General features: G+C 44.1%; 1 protein-coding gene across 2 annotated transcripts in view; it reads right to left on the bottom strand.

The window, feature by feature from the left end:
* Nucleotides 1-18969, bottom strand: part of RCAN3 (RCAN family member 3) — a 32323-nt gene extending 13354 nt beyond the window's left edge. Inside the window, exons 1-2 of one of the 2 annotated variants that reach the window (XM_024554387.4) lie at nt 18633-18969; nt 11595-11849 (exon numbers count right to left, since the gene is read on the bottom strand). In XM_024554387.4, the coding sequence (XP_024410155.1) occupies nt 11595-11789 (195 nt within the window). In that variant the 5' untranslated portion in view covers nt 11790-11849; nt 18633-18969. Of the gene's footprint in view, nt 1-11594; nt 11853-18632 lie in introns of both variants that reach the window. The other variant, XM_024554386.4, reaches the window with a different exon arrangement.
* Nucleotides 18970-19765: the final 796 nt, after the last annotated feature.

Genomic DNA, 19765 nt, shown 5'->3' with positions numbered 1-19765 from the left:
AACTGAAATTTCAAAAAAATATAAAATACTCTGATCAATATTGATTTTTCTGTTTTAATGGTACTGTTTATAAATATATACTCTGCCTCATTGGACGATGAATTCTTAAAGGACTATGATTGTTTCCCTTCTCAGACCTGGAATGTTCCCTGTACCATCAACAAGAAGGTAGTCAAACCAATGATAGATCATTTTTGACGGGAACAAAGTACAGGCTGGTATTAGGATGGGGATGAAAATATTCCTAACTGGAGTGTTGGCTACATGAGCAGATACTGTCAAAATGCACCAAATTGCATAATTAAGACATGTGCATTTCACTATAGGTGATTTTTGCCAATTATTTAAAAAAGTATAAGGGAAAGTAAGAGAAGGAGTGGGGTCAGGTGGCCAGGCTGGCAGCAAAGACGGGGGAGCACCTGGACCTCAGCACTGCTGAGCACAGCTGGGTCAGGGGTGGGCAGAGCCCCACGCGTGGCAGCCACGGGTCTGTCTGGGAGCAGGTAAGGTGGCTTCAGTCAGCTCCATTGTCCACCTTCAGTTAGGACAACACATTGCTGGTAGTAATTGCTGGCGGGACAACAATTGCTGGCATTAATTCTGATTATAAAAATGTCCCCCTTTCCTCCTGTGGCTAAATTGGGAAAGATCCACAGCTGTGCTTGTACAGAAGATGTGTGCACAACGCAGAGGTCATTTTCAAGCAGCTTGGTGGCCAAGTGTTGGCCCCAAAACACCTCAGAAACCCAGCCTGCCAAGTGAGGAGGGGAATGAGGTGTGCCACCACAGCTACCACCCAATTGCATTAGAGTTAAGCTGATTAGGCAGCGGCCAGGACGTCTCCCAGTAAAGTCTCTACACACACACACACACACACACATGCCCTCTCTTCAAAATACGAAGGTACTGCACTCACTCAGTGGCACTCAAACCCCACAGCTCATGGGTAAACAAGAGCACTTTTCATTTGGCTTTTCTGGGGACTATTGAGAGGAGAGGCACAATCTTAAAACCATAACTGTGAGAACTTCTAATGAGATCCCAGCTCCCAACAGTTCCCGGCAGAAGCAGTGGCTTTCTTTGTCTTTTTACACCAAAAGTTGTTTTGGTTGTTTCCCCGAAAAGAAAAGAGCAGAGAAGACAGAGGAGCCGACTACAAAGCCCCCTGGAGGAAAGTGCCGATGGAACAGAGCTGGGAGACAGCAGACAAATGGTGAAAAGCAGAGGGTTCTGCCTCCTGCTCAACATGTCCTCGCGCGGCCCCGCTGAGCTGGTTGACGGGCATCTTGAAGAGGCAGTCAGATTACAGGTGGGCAATTATCTAACCCAATGAGTCGAGATGGCCCACCCAACACTGAAGGCTTCCCAACTCATCCAGGCACTTGGACTCAAACATAGGGTTTTGGTCTAAGACATCAGAGGTAAGAAAAACCACACGAGTGAGTTCCTCCTCTGAAAGCCAGGTATGTGTCCCCAGGAAAAGAAAACAGCTTCAGTTGGCCACACTGCTGTCCCCAGGACCCTATGTCCACGCCAGATGCACGGAGAGATCCACGACTCCACTCTCCAGGATGTCTACTTGAATCTTCACTTCCTCTTTCTGCTTCTCCCCGTCCACGAAGGAGGAAAGATTCGGTAAGTCCAGGTTCAGCTTGAACTTCACGTCCTGCCTCAGAATGGTGTGTGCCGGCCTGCAGGTGCTCCAGTGGCCCACAGACAATGTTGTCAATGTGGTGGTCTCTTTCCTGTGACTTTGGGGACGGAGCACTTGCACCGGTGAACATACCACGCCCTCCTCCACATCTGAGAGGAGGACTCGAGAGGACACTATCCATTCTGAGCACCGGAAGCTCTCCACTCTTCGGTCATTAGTACAAACAAAACTCCTTTCTGCATCCAGTTATCAGGATGTTCACTTCTTCAAACATGAGACCACAGAAGACAGACCTCAGGAGCAATCTACAACCTGGACACGTAACTGCAGGCAGGTCATAGGGCTTCTACCAGCCACTTATCTTCTCAACTCACAGAACCCTGGAGCTAGGCTGTCTGAGTTTGACTCCTGGCTCTATCATACAGCTGTGCGACCTTGGGCAAGCTGTGTCTACAGTTTCCTTACCTGCTGATGCGGATGGTAAGAGTACCCAGCTCATTGGGTTAATGTTGAGGATAGAAAGAGTGAAAATTTAAAGCTTTTAGAACAGTGACCGGGGAGTACTAATACTGTTATTAGCAGAAATAGGGTAGAGTTTACAACAGTCTACTTGCCACACTGTGCTCACAAAAAAGAAAGAAAGAAAAAGCTGCTCTTCTGTATGATGTGGATCCCTGGGCAGGAGGTGAATGGACAGAGATGGCACGACATCTCTGATCTAGACCAGTGGCTGCTATGGGGGTTTCCAACAGGAAGTTGGAACCTGCCCTTCGGAGTTGTCCTTCAGTAGTTCGGATGCATGGCGCTGCTGGAGCAGTCACCTAGGAGACATGCCCGCCCACGAGCCCTGCGCGTGGGTGAGACTGCACCACTGAGTCAGGAGATCGGTGTCCATCCTCCCAGGACTCTTCAGCACTTGACCCTTTGAAGCAAAGAAAACTGCTTCTCTGTTATGACACTGACTCTGTGTTATTCTGCTATGAACTTGGGACTGGAATTGAGGGAAAGGATACAAGGGATTTTCTTTTGGTAGTTACACTAAAATTCTGCATATTAAAATACATGGTTTTCCAACCCAATTAAAAAATGGGCAAAGGACTTGAACAGACACTTCTCCAAGGAAGACATACAAAGGGCCCAGAGACATGTGAAAAGATGCTCAGCATCACTAGCCATCAGAGAGATGCAAATTAAAACCACAATGAGGTACCATCTCACACCAGTCAGAGTGGCCAACATAAACAAATCCACAAACAAATGTTGGAGAGGATGCGGAGAAAAGGGAACCCTAGTGCACTGTTGGCGGGAATGCAGACTGGTGAGGCCACTGTGGAAAACAGTATGGAATTTCCTCAGAAAACTAAAAATGGAACTGCCCTTTGACCCAGCAATTCCGCTGCTGGGATTATACCCTAAGAACCCTGAAACACCAATCCAAAAGAACCTGTGCACCCCAATGTTCATAGCAGCACAATTTACAATAGCCAAGTACTGGAAGCAACCTAAGTGCCCAGCAGCAAATGAGTGGATCCAAAAACTATGGTATATTTACACAATGGAATTCTACGCAGCAGAGAGAAAGAAGGAGCTTATACCCTTTGCAACAGCATGGATGGAACTGGAGAGCATTACGCTAAGTTAAATAAGCCAGACGGTGAGGGACAAATACCGTATGATCTCACCTTTAACATATAATAGGTGAGAATAATAGGTAACATAATAGGTGGAACATAATAAATAGAAGAAAAAGGGAAACAAAATATAACCAGAGACATTGAAGTTAAGAACAATCTAACAATGGTCAGGGGGGAGTGGGGAGGGGACAGTGAGGAGAGGGGATTATAGGAACTACTATAAAGGACACATGGACAAAATCAAGGGAGAGGGTGGAGGTGGGGGAGGGAGGGGGGTTCAGCTGGGGTGGGGTGGAGGGATGGGGAGAAAAGGTACACAACTGTAATTGAATAACAATAAAAAATTAAAATTATAAAAATAAAAAAATAATAAATAAATAAATAAAATATATGGTTTTCACATCAGTGGCTTTAACCTTGTTTATTAATTTTACCTTTTTGTTTTGTTTGTTATTTCTTAAAGTCAACTCTTTGATGAAAGCCTTGAAAATGACTTGTTCTGCATGTATTCACGGTGACAAGCTAGCAAAGGAGAATGATAAGCCACTAAAGCAAATGGAAATGGCTGACATGGAGGCATTAAAGCACCTAATAACTGTAAGACAGAGCAACGTCAACTGGTTGCCTTTCCTGTGTGCAATGACCGGGGACCGACCCTGCAACCCAGGTATGTGCCCTGACCAGAATCAAACCCACGACCTCTCAGGGGACCCTTCGGTGTATGGGATGATACTCCGACCGACTGAGCCACACCAGCCAGGGCTGCTACCCTAATATAACACAACCTATAAAACTAATAAAAAGAAATGTAAATCAGATTAGGAAATAATAAAGACACGGTAATTGAAATTAATTTACGAAGGTCCAACATAAATGTTGGGGAGGGCGGGTATCCTGACCCTGCAGATAATCGTCCCGTCTTTTACTCGGCACATGTTCAATGAACAGCAAGCCTCTGAAGCCGGGCTCTGCCAGCCAGTGTGGAGGTGATGTGTGTGCCTGTTCTGAGCTTGCGCACTCCTGAATTACCCCATCCCCACCCATGGGAGCACCTTGCTTTCAACAGATTAGGAACATACACACATGGGCAATCTGGCTGTTTCTTAGAACCCAAGAGCCGTGAGCCGTACCCGGATGTGGAGAGTGGCGGATCTTCCCAACTGAAATCGAGGTTATGGGGGGAATGCTTTGATGCAGGACAGGTGTCGTTATTTGTTGTAACACAGATAGATAATCACAAGGCATTTTGAGTTTTACATACACGTTGCAGAAAAGTTTTTAAAATGATGTTACAATGAATTTCAATTAAGTGAGAGGAGGCCAAGGATGATCATGCCGGGTCCTTCTCATCATTCAGGTCACTCCTCACACAGGCCTTCCCTGGTTAAAAATGCCACCCATTCAGTCACTCTCTGTCCCCCTATTATTTTATTTTCTTCACACTACTTGCTGTTTTCCGAACTGCTTATTCACTTGCTGGCATGTCAACGGTCCTCTCCCTGTGCTCTGTGACGGCTGGCGCCTCATCCCGTTCCCCACTGTCTCCCTAGAAAGTAACCGTGGCCGGCACGACATTCAACAAATACTGCAGACACGAATGGGGTAGAATGTGGATCTGTAAACCAACGGTCTCTAAGGACAAGACAGCCATCCTGATTATTCAGTGGCATCCTAATACGGACGATAATTAAGATACCTAACTGCCTAACTAAATGACCGAAAATCCTTTTTAACCTTTGTTTCTGAGACAAAGTATTCGCAGCGAAAACTACAGCTATAGCTGAAGGTACATGAAGATTGCTTTTGTACTTGTAAATGCCTGTAAGATGCCCGAAAATCCCTGCATGTCACCCACACTGCGGTGCGGTCCGCGCACCAGTGTTAATCCACGAACTTCGCTGTCAGTCCAGACAAGGTCCGCCGGTGACAGCTGGAGTGCAAAGGTGGGCCGAGGGGGTGTGCAGTGGGACAAGAGGTGTCCCCCCCCACATACTACAGACTCGATATGTGTGTGTGTGTGTGTACATATACCTGTAAAAGCCTATTACTTATAGTTTAAAATACTTTATATGTGTTATATATAAACATATCACAAAGAATAACTCAAGAAAATGGATTCTTTTCTTGCATTTTTCTATCATGGTAAAATATACAAAGCACAAAATGTGCCATTTTAACTATTGGGGTTTTTTTAGCTTAAGATCTTTATTTTTTAAAAATTGTTGTTCAAGTACAGTTGTCTTCATTTTCCCACTACCATTTTCCCCTGCCCCACCTACCCCCACCTCCTACCCTCAATCCTTCCCCCCTTTGGCTTTGTCCATGGGTCCTTTATACATGTTCCTTGACAAGCCTTCCCCTTCTTTCCCCGATGACCCCCCTGCCCCTTCCCTTCTGGTTACTGTCAGTTTGTTCTTTATTTCAATGTCTCTGGTTATATTTTGCTTGCTTGTTTGTTTTGTTGATTAGGTTCCACTTATAGGTGAGATCATATGGTGTTTGTCTTTCACTGCCTGGCTTACTTCACTTAGCATAATGCTCTCCATTTCCATCCACGCTGTTGTGAAGGGTAAGAGCTCCTTTCTTTCTGCTGCATAGTATTCCATTGTGTAAATGGACCACAGTTTTTTCATCCATTCATTTCCTGATGGGCACTTAGGTTGATTCCAGCACTTGGATATTGCAAATTGTGCTGCTATGAACATTGGGGTGCATAGGGTGTTTTGAATTGGTGTTTCAGGGTTCTTAGGGTATAATTTTTAAGTGTACAATCCATGCTGTTGTGCATCACTACTCCAGAACTTGTTCATCACCCCAAACTGAAACTCTGCACCCTACAACTCCCTACTCCCCCCTCACTCCTGCCTCTGGTAGGCACTGTTCTACTTTCTGTCTCTCTGAATCTGACTACTGTAGGCATCTCACATCAACTTTTGTCCTCGTGTCTGGCTTGTTTCACTCGGCACACTCTCTTCAAAGGTTCATCCATGGTGTAGCACGTATCAGAATTCCATCCACTTTTCAGGCTAAATAACATTCCACTGTATGTATACACTGCACTGTTTATTCTGTTGTTTCCACCTTTTGACTGTTGTGAATAATGCTGCTATAAACATTGATATATCTGTTTGAGTCACTTTTAATTCTTTCATGAATATACCCAGAAGCAGACTTCCTGGATCATATGGTAATTCTATGCTTACATTTTCAAAGAACCTTCCATACCGTTTTCCATGACAGCTGCACCTGTTTACATCCCCACCAGCAATGCATAAGTGTCCCGATTTCTCTGCACACTTGTCAACACTTTTCTGTTTTTGTAATAGCCATTCTAATGGGTGTGACGTGGTATCTCATTGTGATTCTGATCTGCATTTCTCTAATTATTAGTGATGTTGGGCGCATTTGCACGTGCTTATTGGTGATGTATGTATCTTCTTTCGGGAAATGTCTACTCAAGTCATTTGCCCATCATTCAGTTGGGCTGCTTGCTTTTGTTGTTGTTGAGTTTTAGGAGCTCTTCCATACCCTTGATATTAAGCCCTTATCAGATATGATTTGAAAATATTCTCTCCCAGTTTGTAGGTTGCCTTTCACTCTGTTGATGGTGACCGTTCATGAACCCATTTTTAATTGTGGCAAAGTCCAATTTATTTTTTCTATTGTTGCCTGAGCTTTGGTGTCAGATCCAAGAAATTATGCCAAATCCGATGTCAAAAAGCTCTTCCCTTATGTTTTCTTCTAAGAGTTTTTATCTCTTACATTAGGTCTTTGACCCACTTTGAATTAATTTTTGTATGTGGTATAAGGTAGGGGTCCAACTTCATTCTTTTGCGTGTAAGTATCTAGTCTTCCCGGCACCATTTGTTGAAAAGACTGTCTTTCCCCACTGAATGTCTTGGCAGTCTTGCTGAAAATCAGTTGACCATATAGGCAAAGTTCATTCCTGGGGTCTCTGTTCTATTGCACTGGCCAATACGCCTGTCTTTATGCCAGTACCACACTGGTTCACTTTTATTTTTACTAGGATATAATTGACATGTAAGTGCCTACTGTTTTGACTACGTAGCTTTGCATTACGTTTTGAAATCAGGAAGTGTGAGTCCTCCAACTTTATTCTTTTTCAAGATTGTTTTGGCTAGTTGGGGTCTCTTGAGATTCCACATGAATTTTAGGATGAGCTTTTCTATTTCTGCAAGAAATATCATTGGGATTTTGATAGGAATTACACTGAATTTTTAGATTGCTTTCAGGGGTATTGACATTGTAACAATACTAAGTCTTCCAGTCCATGACACAGGATGTTTTTCTATTTATTTGTAGCCAGAATGGCTACAGATTCAATGAAACAAATATCTACTGAAACCTTATTATAGTCCAGGCACTATTAAAAACAGAGTTCATTAAACAGAAACATTCTTCCTTTTAAATCCCTTTTTCAGTTCCCAAATTTAAAACAAATCCTTTTCTCAAAGAAGGACTTACTTCTTATGCATTGAAGGTTGTATCAGAAAACACACGACTGATTTAATTTAAAAACCAGAGAATCAGTGCATTCAGTGAACTTCCAAAGACCATTTACTTTTCTTAAATAATACTTTCTCCTCTTCTTTAAACAGAGGGTCTGAATAGAACCAAATACTTGATAGAAAGCTTTATATTGCACATATGATTACACAGACCACAAAAGGTTTGGGCCAGAATATCTGACATCATAATTTTGGATGAAATCTCCACAGTACTACTTAACCTCACTCAGCTCATAATTCTGTTTCTTCATCACAGCACTAAATCCTCAACAACCATCTTACAGAGTCCATTCATTCAATAAACACTTAACAGGTGTTACCTTGTACTGAGAACTGTATTAGATGCGAAGTGTCATTGATCAAAAAAGCAGGAACAAGAGAGCAAGCAGAGATGATTTCGTATACCCCACCCACCGCCACTGGAAAAACAACTCAGATCAGATGTCCTACGGTGAGTAGATAAGCAGAGACAGCTCTGGGGTGGTGCAAAGGGACTATAATCCGAAAGCCATACGCATTTCTTTATAAAGTAAGTCCTATCGACAACATTGCTTTGCATTTACCTTTACTGAGTCCCCTCAGACACACAGACCTAAAACAGAAAGAACAGTCCTATTCCCTACATTATAAAAACCCAAGTTGTATTTGAAAAATACAACTCTCCTGTTCAAATCAGAAGCCTGCTTATTTTTTTTCTTATTTTAAGAAAGAGAAAACTGGAGTTCAAAACAACAAGCAAGTAAGCAAAATCATACTGGGAAATATACAAACCTGTTACAGAAAAATGAGGGATCAAACCTGCAGTGGAGCTACTGATGAGCTGAGCAAACACGTCAAAACTAATATCTGTGCTGCTGTGGAAATCTAAATTAAGAGATTAGTCTCAGTTCATTTTTCTTACAGCTTATTATATTCTTTACTTTTCCTCCTCCACCTCATACACACTATTTTCAAGAACCATAAATGAAAACGTACAGCCAACATCTAGCAATCTGAAATGAAGAGTCGCCTGTATATAAAAACGGTAGCCGTGTTCTCTAGTCTACTATTCAGAAGAAGGTAAAAGTTCATTCCAACGATTACAAAATTATAAAGACAAAAAGCTGTTCAAGTCAGGGGGAAAAAAACCTAAAATTCTTTTGACAACAAAGCGTGTCGTTGCAATTATGATGATTACCCCGCCTCTACTCCACCAGAAATGGTTTGTTTTGCTTTGTGTTTGCACGTGTGGATGACCTGCATAAATGGGTTATTCCGGGGCCGTGAGAGCAGAGTAAGACACAGTGAGAAAAATGTAAAGGAAACACCTGACTCTCCTCACATTTTGTATCCAATTGATGATCCACCTAATTTTATTATAGAAACATTTTATATTTGACAGTTTCAGCTTATTAGCATTCAGGCTATCACACAGAACTTACTATGACTAAGAATTGTATAAAACCAACCTGAAGTCCACTGAACTGCTACTAGAATTTCTGCGGATACGATTTCCAACATATATATTTAGGTTAGATACGAGGGTGGGCAAAAGTAGGTTTACAGTTGTAAAACCAATAAATACAATTATTCATCCATAACAATACAAGAGAGAACTGTGTTTCGTGTCCTCACAACTGTACACCTACTTTTGCCCACCCTTATATAACCCCAAATAGGTTTTTGGCCGCTCTCCTTCCACCACTGTGCCTGCACTACTGTCAGGTGATCTCCCGAAAGTGTGATTCTGACCGGAACTCCTTTGTTTGGAGGATTCACCAAAGAAGGACAAGCTCCTGAGCTTTGCAGGACGCCCCACACTCACCTTTCCTGCTCCACGGCCCATGACTTTGGCTACATCTCACCTGTGTACCAGCCACACTGAACTGCTTCCGATTCACTGAAGTGGTCCGCACTTTTCGTGATTCACTTCTTCTGCTCATTCTCTTCCCTCCAGCCAGAATTCGCTTTCCTTTCCCTGCTAACCTCCTACCAACTTCCACAGCTCTACTCCAATGCCACCTCCCCATAAGATTGTCTATTCCAGATGACTGTGATCCTCTCTCCTCTGATAACCCAACATACTTTCAAGTGTCACTAAAGACAGTGGTACTCTAAATTGTGCTGCTATGAACACTGGGGTGCATAGGTTCTTTTGGATTGGTGTTTCAGGGTTCTTAGGGTATAATCCCAGCAGCGGAATTGCTGGGTCAAAGGGCAGTTCCATTTTTAGTTTTTTAAGGAATCCTATGCAGCAGAGAGAAAGAAGGAGCTCCTACCCTTTGCAACAGCATGGATGGAACTGGAGAGCATTATGCTAAGTGAAATAAGCCAGACGGTGAGGGACAAATACCATATGATCTCAACTGGAACATAATCAACAGAAGAAAAAAGCAAACAAAATATAACCAGAGGCATTGAAGTTAAGAACAATCTAACAACAGCCAGGGGGGAGTGGGGAGGGGACAGTGAGGAGAGGGGATTTCAGGAACTACTATAAAGGACACATGGACAAAATCAAGGGGAGGGTGGAGGTGGGGGAGGGAGGTGGGTTCGGCTGGGGTGGGGTGGAGGGATGGGGAGAAAAGGTATACAACTGTAATTGAATAACCATAAAAATTAAAAAAAAAAAGACACTGGTATTCCATCTCCCATCAAATGACCTATTCTCTCCACTGCAGGACTTTAAACTGGGGCAAAAGGTGTTAAGTGCCCGCTCTGCCCCCTGCAGCAACTGGCACAGTGCCTTCCCCACTGGAGGCACTCGGGTGTGCTCCGAGTCAAAGCCCACGGAGCTCTGCCCAAGAAGGTCACTGGGGGGAGGACACGCTGAGAGCAGAGATTCAAAGTGCGAGGGCTGCTCTGCTGACGGCACCGTGAGGAAACGTCTCAGAACGTGCATCTTATACTGACGCGAGAAATATTCTACTTTTGTAGGACTAAGACCCATAGACTTTTGGGAGGTCATGTGGAAAAATAAACACACAAAACCTCTCTCTTTCCAGGTAAATAATAAATGAACTAAAGGAGAGCAACCTTTAAAAAATAAACATAATCATTTTGCCCAAGTCAAAATGTAGAAAGTAAAACAAAATGTTAGCAAATCTGTTAAAATGAAATTGTAAATAGTCCTAATTATGTAATTAGCCCTAGAAAAAGACTTTTTAAAACATTCCTTCTCTTGTGGATCTATTCCTAGGTAACAGGAAGCCACCCTAAAAATCAGCGGCTTTTTCTTAACTACAGCCTCCAAAAGTGAGTGAATGAATGAATGAATGAATGCACTTAGTGAGACCTGATTCACTATAAACTAGTGGTTCTCAAAATACTTGTGGGGAAGAACTGGTTTTTAAGTATTTCCTGTCTGTTGTAGGTTGATACTCTTTTTTTTTTTTTAAGATTTTATTTATTTTTAGAAGGGGTGCAGGAGGGAAGGAGAAAGAGAGGGAGAGAAACATCACTGTGTGAGAGGAACATCAATCGGTTGCCTCTCGCACACCCCCAACTTGGGGCCTGGCCCGCAACCCAGGCATGTGCCCTGACTGGGAATCGAACTAACAACCTTTTGGTTTGCAAGCTGGCACTCAATCCACTGGGCCACGTCAGCCAGGGCCAGGTTGATACTCATAAAATATAATGAATATGCTGCAGCAACGTCTAAAGGTTGATGCACACTTTCTGTACTTGTCATGGACCGGTAACAAACTTTGCAAATGGGCAGCCGCCGGCTCTGTTCCCCCGAATCCATGTACATGCAACGCACCACCAAATGCAGGGAAGGGCAGGGTATGTGCCTACCTTCTGCTCTGGCACCTCAAACACGGCTTCGTGGACACTGCACGCGAAAAGTGAGGTGGGCAGATCACTGAAATCCATCATCTCTTCCAAGTCGTCTTCATTTTCACCAAAAATCATCTCTTCTTCCTCTTCTTGGTCACTGCTACAGAGATCTGACTGGCTGTCATTCCAGGATTTCATCGTGTCCCTCAGCATTATCCCCTAAAAGCAGGTCTTTGCCGTTTTTAAACTTCTAAGACGTCTACCGGGCATCTACTGCTAAAAAAGAACACAACAGAGAGAAGACTCTGAGGGCCAAGTAAGGTTGCAATCAATTCTCAAGGAAACAATTCATCAAAGGCAACGATGTTATTCAGTAAAGGTAAACCAGCATTTAAACCAGCGTTTAAATCAACTTATTCCAGTCTTCATACATGAGTTCTATATAAACTAATTTGATTTGCTTAGCATACTTTGTGCAATAGAGTTCCCTGGCAATGATATAATACCAAAAAAAAAAAAAGGCAAAAAGTTTTCTAGTGAAATTGAGGGTAAAAAAAGATAACAGAAAACGAGATAACATCAATATGTACGCTCGCTTACAAGGCGTAGGAAGGAAAATGTGAACCAGGGCTGCCTTCACATATTTGTTGTGGGTTTTAGGCCTACAACACTGAAGCTGGCACAGCAGAATGGAGCCCACACGGATTCGCTCGCCATCTGTACCCTGAGATGCCGCCTGCAAGGAGCCGACTCTCCCTTTCTGAAGCAATTTGGCTTTTTCGGGTATATTCTCAAAGAATGAAGTTACACAGAACCCAAAGTTCTATACAAAGTCAGTTTTTGTTAATATTAGAAATAGTTACAGCAGACAAATATCTGACATAGAGGATAATCAAAATGATGTCCTTTTCTGAATGTTTAATAATCAATCATTTTAACCCCAAAGCATGCAGCTGCGGGTGTCTTCTCCGTTAAACGGCGGGAGAGAGCCTGTCCCCTCCAATGAGCTGCCCTCGCCCCGCCAAGCAGAATGCCTTGCACACAGAACTCAAGAAATATCAGGCCCAGAAAAATTAAGTGCTCATGATTATCACTACCTCGATGTCACCCAATTTACTTTCCCTTTTATTTCAAAGAACACAAGGCCACAAATACACTGCTAGAGCATGTGACAGAATGTTAATTATAGGATAAAAATAGTGTTTATTTTGTTGTTGTTATTCTACTACATCAATCAGGAAAGACATTCTAAAAAGTAAAATCTTTAATCGCTTTTATAAACATTTTCTGAATGCCTATTGCATGCAGGGATTACTGGGGACATTAGGTAAATAGGACATGGTTCTCATCCTCAAGGAGCTCCCTCAAAGCAAGAATTTCTTCTCAACAACACTAGCCGTGCCTAAAGGACCTTGTTCTATTAACTGGTTCCTATACTTCCGATTTCTCCTTCTCCATCTGTCCCTTTTCCTCAGCAAACACACCTATTCAAGATTGCTGTCCCCACCCACCCAACACTCAAGAAAACCTTCCTTTCAGATTCGACCTTCCCCTCAGTCCACATCTCTCTGTCTCTCCTTCCCCTTTCCTACCAACTTGCTGGAAAGACTACCGTATCTGCTGTGTTCCGGTCCAGCCACTCCCGGATTCAGTGTAGCTGGACTTCTGCCACTACCTGTTGGCTCAAACCGCCCGCACTGTGGACAGCAATGGTTTCCTCACGGTTGGAACCTACTCTCAGGACACAGCCTATCTCTGCAGCACGAGACCCTGCCCCCCCCCCCCAAGTCACTGTGGGACCTCCCTGTGCCTCTGCCTTCTGGGTCCTGGTCCTTCCTGCCTCTTCTTCCTCGCCAGCTGTCTTTGTCACTGGCTCCTCTTTCTGCACTCACCCTTTACAACTCATCTCTTTAAGGTTTCCTCCCCATCCTCTTCCTCTTCTTCCCTTTCCTGGGTGGTTTTATCCACATCCAAGCATTTAACTACTTTACCACCAGGAGCTTTGCTCCTTGCCTCCCTAAGGTACACACCACACGTGTATCAATACTGTCTCTGGTTCCATACAGTGATTCTTAAGCCTGGAAGGATCCACCCAAGTTGAGGGGGAAGCCAGAGCAGAATCTTGGGCAATGAAGAGGGTGGGGAGTTTGGAAAAAGTACATGACCCCCAGAGATTAGGACCTGCCCCTACATCTTTCCCGCCTGAGCTCAGGAAGATCCCTGCTCTGTATGATTTATGTCTCGGGACTCAACCTCCCTCTCCTGGGTTCTAGACTTCTATTTTTAGATTTCTATCGAATATATCTGTTTCAGTAGCCCCACAGGGACTACAATTGTTTTAAATTTATTCATTTAATTAGATTACTGTGCTGGAAATCTCCAATCCGGAAAGGAACCCACTGGGGGTGGTGGAGGGGGAGGGGTTAGAAATGTATCTCATCGTGGCTTTCATTGTAATCTTTTCTTCCAGACTAAATTGTCCCGAGCAGATGTAGCTCTCACAGCACTTTGTTTATTTCTCTGTTCTATACTTATTTTATGACTATTTGTTACAAATCACTCCTAGCTACCAGACCAGGAGGGCGGCTGAATCCCTAGTCCCTGGCACAGTTTCTAGCTCACAGTATATGCTTAATAGGGCTTGCTGAATGAAAGCAGATAGCACGGTGCTCACACCACTGACAGGGCAGCACAGGCCAAGGGACACGTAATTCTGCATGAGATCAGGGCAGCTTCCCACAGGAGGTTATGGTGCAACTCGAAGGGTGAACAGAATTTCAGCCGGAAGAGAATGGGAACTTTCCAAGCAAAGCCAACAGTTCATGGGCAAAGGCGGGAAGACAAAAAGATCAGCATGCACAAAGATCACGTGACCTGATGCGGCCAGAGTGTACATGCTGGGTGGGGGTGGCATGAGACAAAGGTAGAAAGGTAGGTGTGGGCGAGGTGCCCTCGAAAACAAGGTTGCCGTGTTCTGACATAAGACCCACTCAGCGCCAGCATGCCACTGAAGGTTTTTAGGCAGGGCAATGATATGACCAACCCAACTTAACTTTCAGTGTCACTAACGCGGACCGTCTTTGTATCTTAGCTCTTAGAGACACTAATGTTTTGAATCTCCTCCCTATCTCCAACCCATTAAAAAGAGGTGAGGAAAGTACTGCGTCCTTTGTTGGAGGATGGAGAGCTGGGGAGCTCTGAATGGCTAGATGTTTACATTTGAGAAAGTCAAATTATTTTTGATATGATTTTTTTGTTTCAAGCTTCTTCCTCCAACCCCTTAAAAAAAATCAGAGCACAGGAAACGATCCTTTACCTGACTTGAAAAAAAATTCTTAGAATGTTACACCTTCGTTTCCTGTTTTCTACCTTTGTTTTTGGGTAACTTTTATGGAGGGGATATAATATCAAACAAAAGTGTTAAGAATAGTACTGAAGAATTCCTATATACTCTTTACTCAGAGTTAGCAATTACTTACGTTTTTGCCCATTTAAAAAATCATTCTATCCCTATTTCTACACATATGCTTTCCCCCCGAACCACTGAGAGTAAGATGAATGTGCCCGTTAGCTCCCCAACACCTCAGTGTGTAAGAACAACGACCATTTTCCGACACGAGCCACACTACAATGATCAAAACGAGGACATTTAACACGGATGCAATTCTGTCATCTAAATCAGAGTCCCTCTCCAAATTCTGTCACTTATCCCAATTATGTCCTTTGTAGCTATTCTCTCTTCAACTTTTTAAGATTATTGTTGAATTATTTGCTGTTTGTCACAAGATAGTTCAATAATCTTTCTAGTTTGGGTACATTTTCTTCACTTACACACTACTGTATACTTGATACAGTTTAAAAGGGTGGATGGATGAAACACCACAGGGACTGAAACCAGTTTGAACAGTCTTTAAGTCATATTGCATCAGACCTGTGTCGGGCTCCACCATACTTCTCCAGATTTGAACTCTGGCTCCCCCAGTGCTCTATGTTAGGTAAATTGCTTTGTTTCTCTTTTGGCTAACTCAACTCTAAAGAGGAGACAATAATAATCCCTGGGTATTAGAAGAATTAAATGAAAGAATATATGCTAAGTGCTCAGAGTAATACTTTGCATATAGTCAGTGCTCTGTCATGACATAGGCACAATCTACGTCCGTGCATTGTTGGGTCGAAAGGACCCAAATCACATCAGAGCCATTGGTGGAGCTGATATTAACACAACAAAATGAGCAAAATCCATACCCACATGATCTACTTCCAAGCAACAAAATGGCTATCAAAGTGAAACCATCCCTTTGTTATGTATCATTTTAAGGAAACTGTTCGAGTGCACACCTACCCACAAAACCACCAATACGGCTGCTGTATGAAAACATTTCAAGATCTAAAATCAGAGAACTAGCTGAAAAAGGCCTCACAAAATTTTATGTTGTAACCCAGCACACACAGTACCTATCCTCCCAATGGCGGCTCCCTTGCTAAAGACAAGCCACGAAACTCTTTCGGAGATCGCTTAAGTCAACATTGTCAACCACTTCGTGATTTTTGACATTATAAATGCAGCTGGATTTCAATAGAGAGAGATGATCAAAGTCGGCCAGTGGACATGACAATCCCAGCGTACAGAAATCATCTTACAAGGTAACTCAGCTGGTACTTAAATAGTGGCTTGGTTTAATTAGACCAAGAAAAGAATTACAAAAGTATATACTGTTTCCACGTTGTTATTACTGGAGTTGTTGCTAACTCTGCCCCCACTCCAACTATGATAAGCCCAAGCCGTCCCTCAGTTTACTAACCCAGGGGAGCAGGGACCGATTGGACACAAAGGAGTGCCCCCCCCCCCCCCCGCCCCCCAGCTTCTGCAAGCAAAGTTCACCATCACCTGCAGCCCAGCTGCAGCTATGGAGCTGTGGCTGACTTCCGGCAAATGGTTTCTTCATGGAAACATCAAATGAGTGGAAAAGTCCAAGTGGCGTGACCATCTGCTCAGCTACAAGTCTTGTGACAAAAGTAATCCATCAAGCCGAAATGTCAAGCACATGGATTTGACTTTGCATTTTAAGTTCTGATCAGAAAAGCTAAATTCCTCCTCCTCCAGAATTAAAAAAAAAATTTTTTTTGAAAATCATATGCTTCTCAACCTGGTAACCACTTCAAATACCTCAGGCTCGAGGCACTTATTATTTTTTGATGCATTCAAAATGCTACTGAACAACCCTGGAAGCAAACAGGTCCCCCATTCCCGGTTCTCCAGAGCCCTGCTGAATCACCTTGGAAAAGTCACTTGGCTTTTTGTCTTCTGTTTGTTCTCTCACATATCACATATGGAAAATATTCACAGTTGCTGTTGAACTACTGAATTCCTTTTTGAAACTTCTAAATTACAAATTTAGATTAAGTTTCTTTTTTCAAAAACCCCTCAGGATTGTCAATGAATGGCTATCTACAAGCCTCTACCTTCTACTTATTCCCTCCTCATTCACCATTTGTAGGTAGAATTTTACTACATTTTAATAGCTGTGGTAAAAAATAAAATTGGTGCAACAATAAAGTAAAAGAGGTGAAAATTAGATTTTGGGGTATATTCCGATGACCTATGCCCTCTTTTCACAAGTAATCTACAATCGGTCCTGTTGTCGTCGCTGAGGTTCAGTGCCCCCCCAGGAATAGCGGTATTCATTTGCGCTCGAGAGAGAACAGAAACAAACACCACAAATCAACTGTCAGAACATATGAAAATAACAGATTCTAAAGAATAATTGAAGTGGGGATATAAAAAAATTGATACTATTTGTTCTGTTGTACGCAGTTCATTTTCCCTCACTATAACCTCTACATTATAAGAGAAAAATGGAGATCCACTATCTGACCTCCATCCTCTGTGGGGCTCTGAGGTCTAAATAACAAATGACATTGAACTTTAGAGTTTCCATTATTTCACAGGCTTCAGCTGCATAGATTTCCAGATCACAATGTTTTTCACGTTTGGCTGAAGTCTTTCGACCAACCAATCCTCTAGCACCAGGCAAAATTTGTTCTCATTTGTAACCCTGAAGATCCACATGTTTAAAGCTTTACAAATATTACGATTTAATAATGGGAAAAATCTTCTTTGCCCTAAAAGCATTGAAACATCTTCCCAGCCTAAGGAAGAAAAGGTTTGTCAACCCAGTAAAATACAAAACCGGTGGCATGGCTAAAAAAGGGCTGTTGTTTTTTCAGGCCTTCCATGGTCTTCCTGCAACAAAAGTGCACTTCTAGAATGCCACCATAAAATCCTCACCCCAAAGTACAAATGCACGTGATGCACCAACATCTATATTCTCAGCCTCAATATTGTGTTTTTAGAATTTAATATGTAGAACCAGAGGTAATGAAATAGTCTTAAATCATATGTAATCACAGCTACAAATAAGTCAGTTGCTTCTTTTGCCAAATGCAGAGTTCTGTGAAAAGTCAGAATAAATGTAGTGTGCTAGGTAATTTTCATTAAGGGGGAGTGAATGTTTTTGGCTTCGCACTACACTAAAACATCCCTTTAAATAATCCCGGTCTGCATCTGAAACTCGGATCTGAACTGCTCCCTACACCAGACTCCTAATCCCTGAAGGACGTGATCAGATTTTGCACGGAAGCTGCAACGAAGCGAGCTGAAAACGGCGTTGCTCTACCGGTCCAGGCGGCAGATGGAAGCAGATAGACAAGTTTCAAGAAGTTGGCGAATAAGTAATGAGATGGTTATCCGAGGAGGAGTGAGAGAGAAAGAGGGGCTTCCAACTTCTGGCCTTCTCTGTGTTACTGACTGCACCTTTCCTGCCTTCAGATTGGGCCTGGCAGCTTTTCGGAAAGTCACACAATTGTTTGGGAGAAAATTATTGGTGGAGAGGAGAGGACAATTTTCTTGTTTTTGTTTTCCAAGACACCACCCCAGAGGAATCAAAGGAGACGCTGGGCGCGACAAGGGCTGGACCACCCCCGTCGCCCGTGCCGGTCGCACACCTGGCTTGGAGATGCCAGGGGCTTGCCCCACCCTGCGAAGGGGAGACTCACCTGAGCGCTTGGCTGCTGCAGGAAGACAGGCAGGAAACCAAGGGAGAGGACCGGGCGCCACGAGAAGCCGGGCCTGGGGAGACACCCCGGACGGCAGTCGGGGCAGAGTCGGTGCAAGGAGCCTCACCGCCACGCCCTCGACGCCTGCCGGAGGCACAGCCTAGGCCAGGGAGCGAGCGGCGCCAGGGCCCAGCCGAGAGGCTGGCGTCGCGCGCGTGCACCAGCCCCGCGCGCTCCCGCGCCGCCTCGCCCCCTCCTCCCGCGGAGCGAGCGCGGCGCAGGCGCCAGAGGTCGGCGGCCCGATGTGGTGCGCGGGTCCCGGTCGCCGGCAGGAAGCGGCCCCGCCCCTGGCGCGCGGCCGTGGGGGCGGGCGGGGTCCGGGCGCGCGCGCGCGTGCCTGGCCCGCAACGCCGGTTTTCGTGTTCCGGGCGGTGGGGTGTGCACGGTCATGCTGGGGCGGGGGCGTTAGGTCCTCACTATCGCAGGACCTTTGGGGACCTTTTCGTTTTCCACCGTGACCAGAAATAGTTTATCTTTGTCCTGCTTAGCCCATTTGTCAGCCACAGGAATAGTAGGGATATAGGAGCATTTACTGAGGGCCAGTTACTATGTACAATGCGCCGCGTGCTTTGCAAGCTTTACCTCATTTAACCTCACGGTAAGCAGCGAACCGGATATTATTATCCTCCTTTTGTAGATTAGGAGGGCGTCCCTGTGCTTAATTGCCTGACATGAGGCTGCTGGTGGGCAGCTGAGCTATAGGTAGCACTGGGATGTGCAGACCCTTATGCTGGGCTCTTAACCACGGTGGGATACTGACGCCGCCCCCCCCCCCCCCCCCGCTCCTCCACGGCTCTCCTCTTCGCCCCATGTAAAGTATTAATAATGTTTACATTTTTTAGCTTCCCGTTCACAAAACGCTTTCCTTGCTTGATTCTTTCAGAAGCCTTGGGAGACAGTGGAATATAATTACGCTTATTTTACAAATAGAGCAAGGGCCTAAGCTGTTCAATGACTTGTTCAAAGTTACGGTGGTAGGACTGGGGCTTTATTTGGTAGGTGGTGGTGGCGGTGGTTGTTATTGTTGTTGTTGTTGTTGTTGTTGTTGTTATTATTACAAGACAGCTGGACCA

This window comes from Desmodus rotundus, chromosome 3 (assembly GCF_022682495.2).
Source record: "Desmodus rotundus isolate HL8 chromosome 3, HLdesRot8A.1, whole genome shotgun sequence".
Classification (NCBI taxonomy): Eukaryota; Metazoa; Chordata; class Mammalia; order Chiroptera; family Phyllostomidae; genus Desmodus; species Desmodus rotundus.
This window is presented reverse-complemented; position numbering and strand designations above follow the sequence as displayed.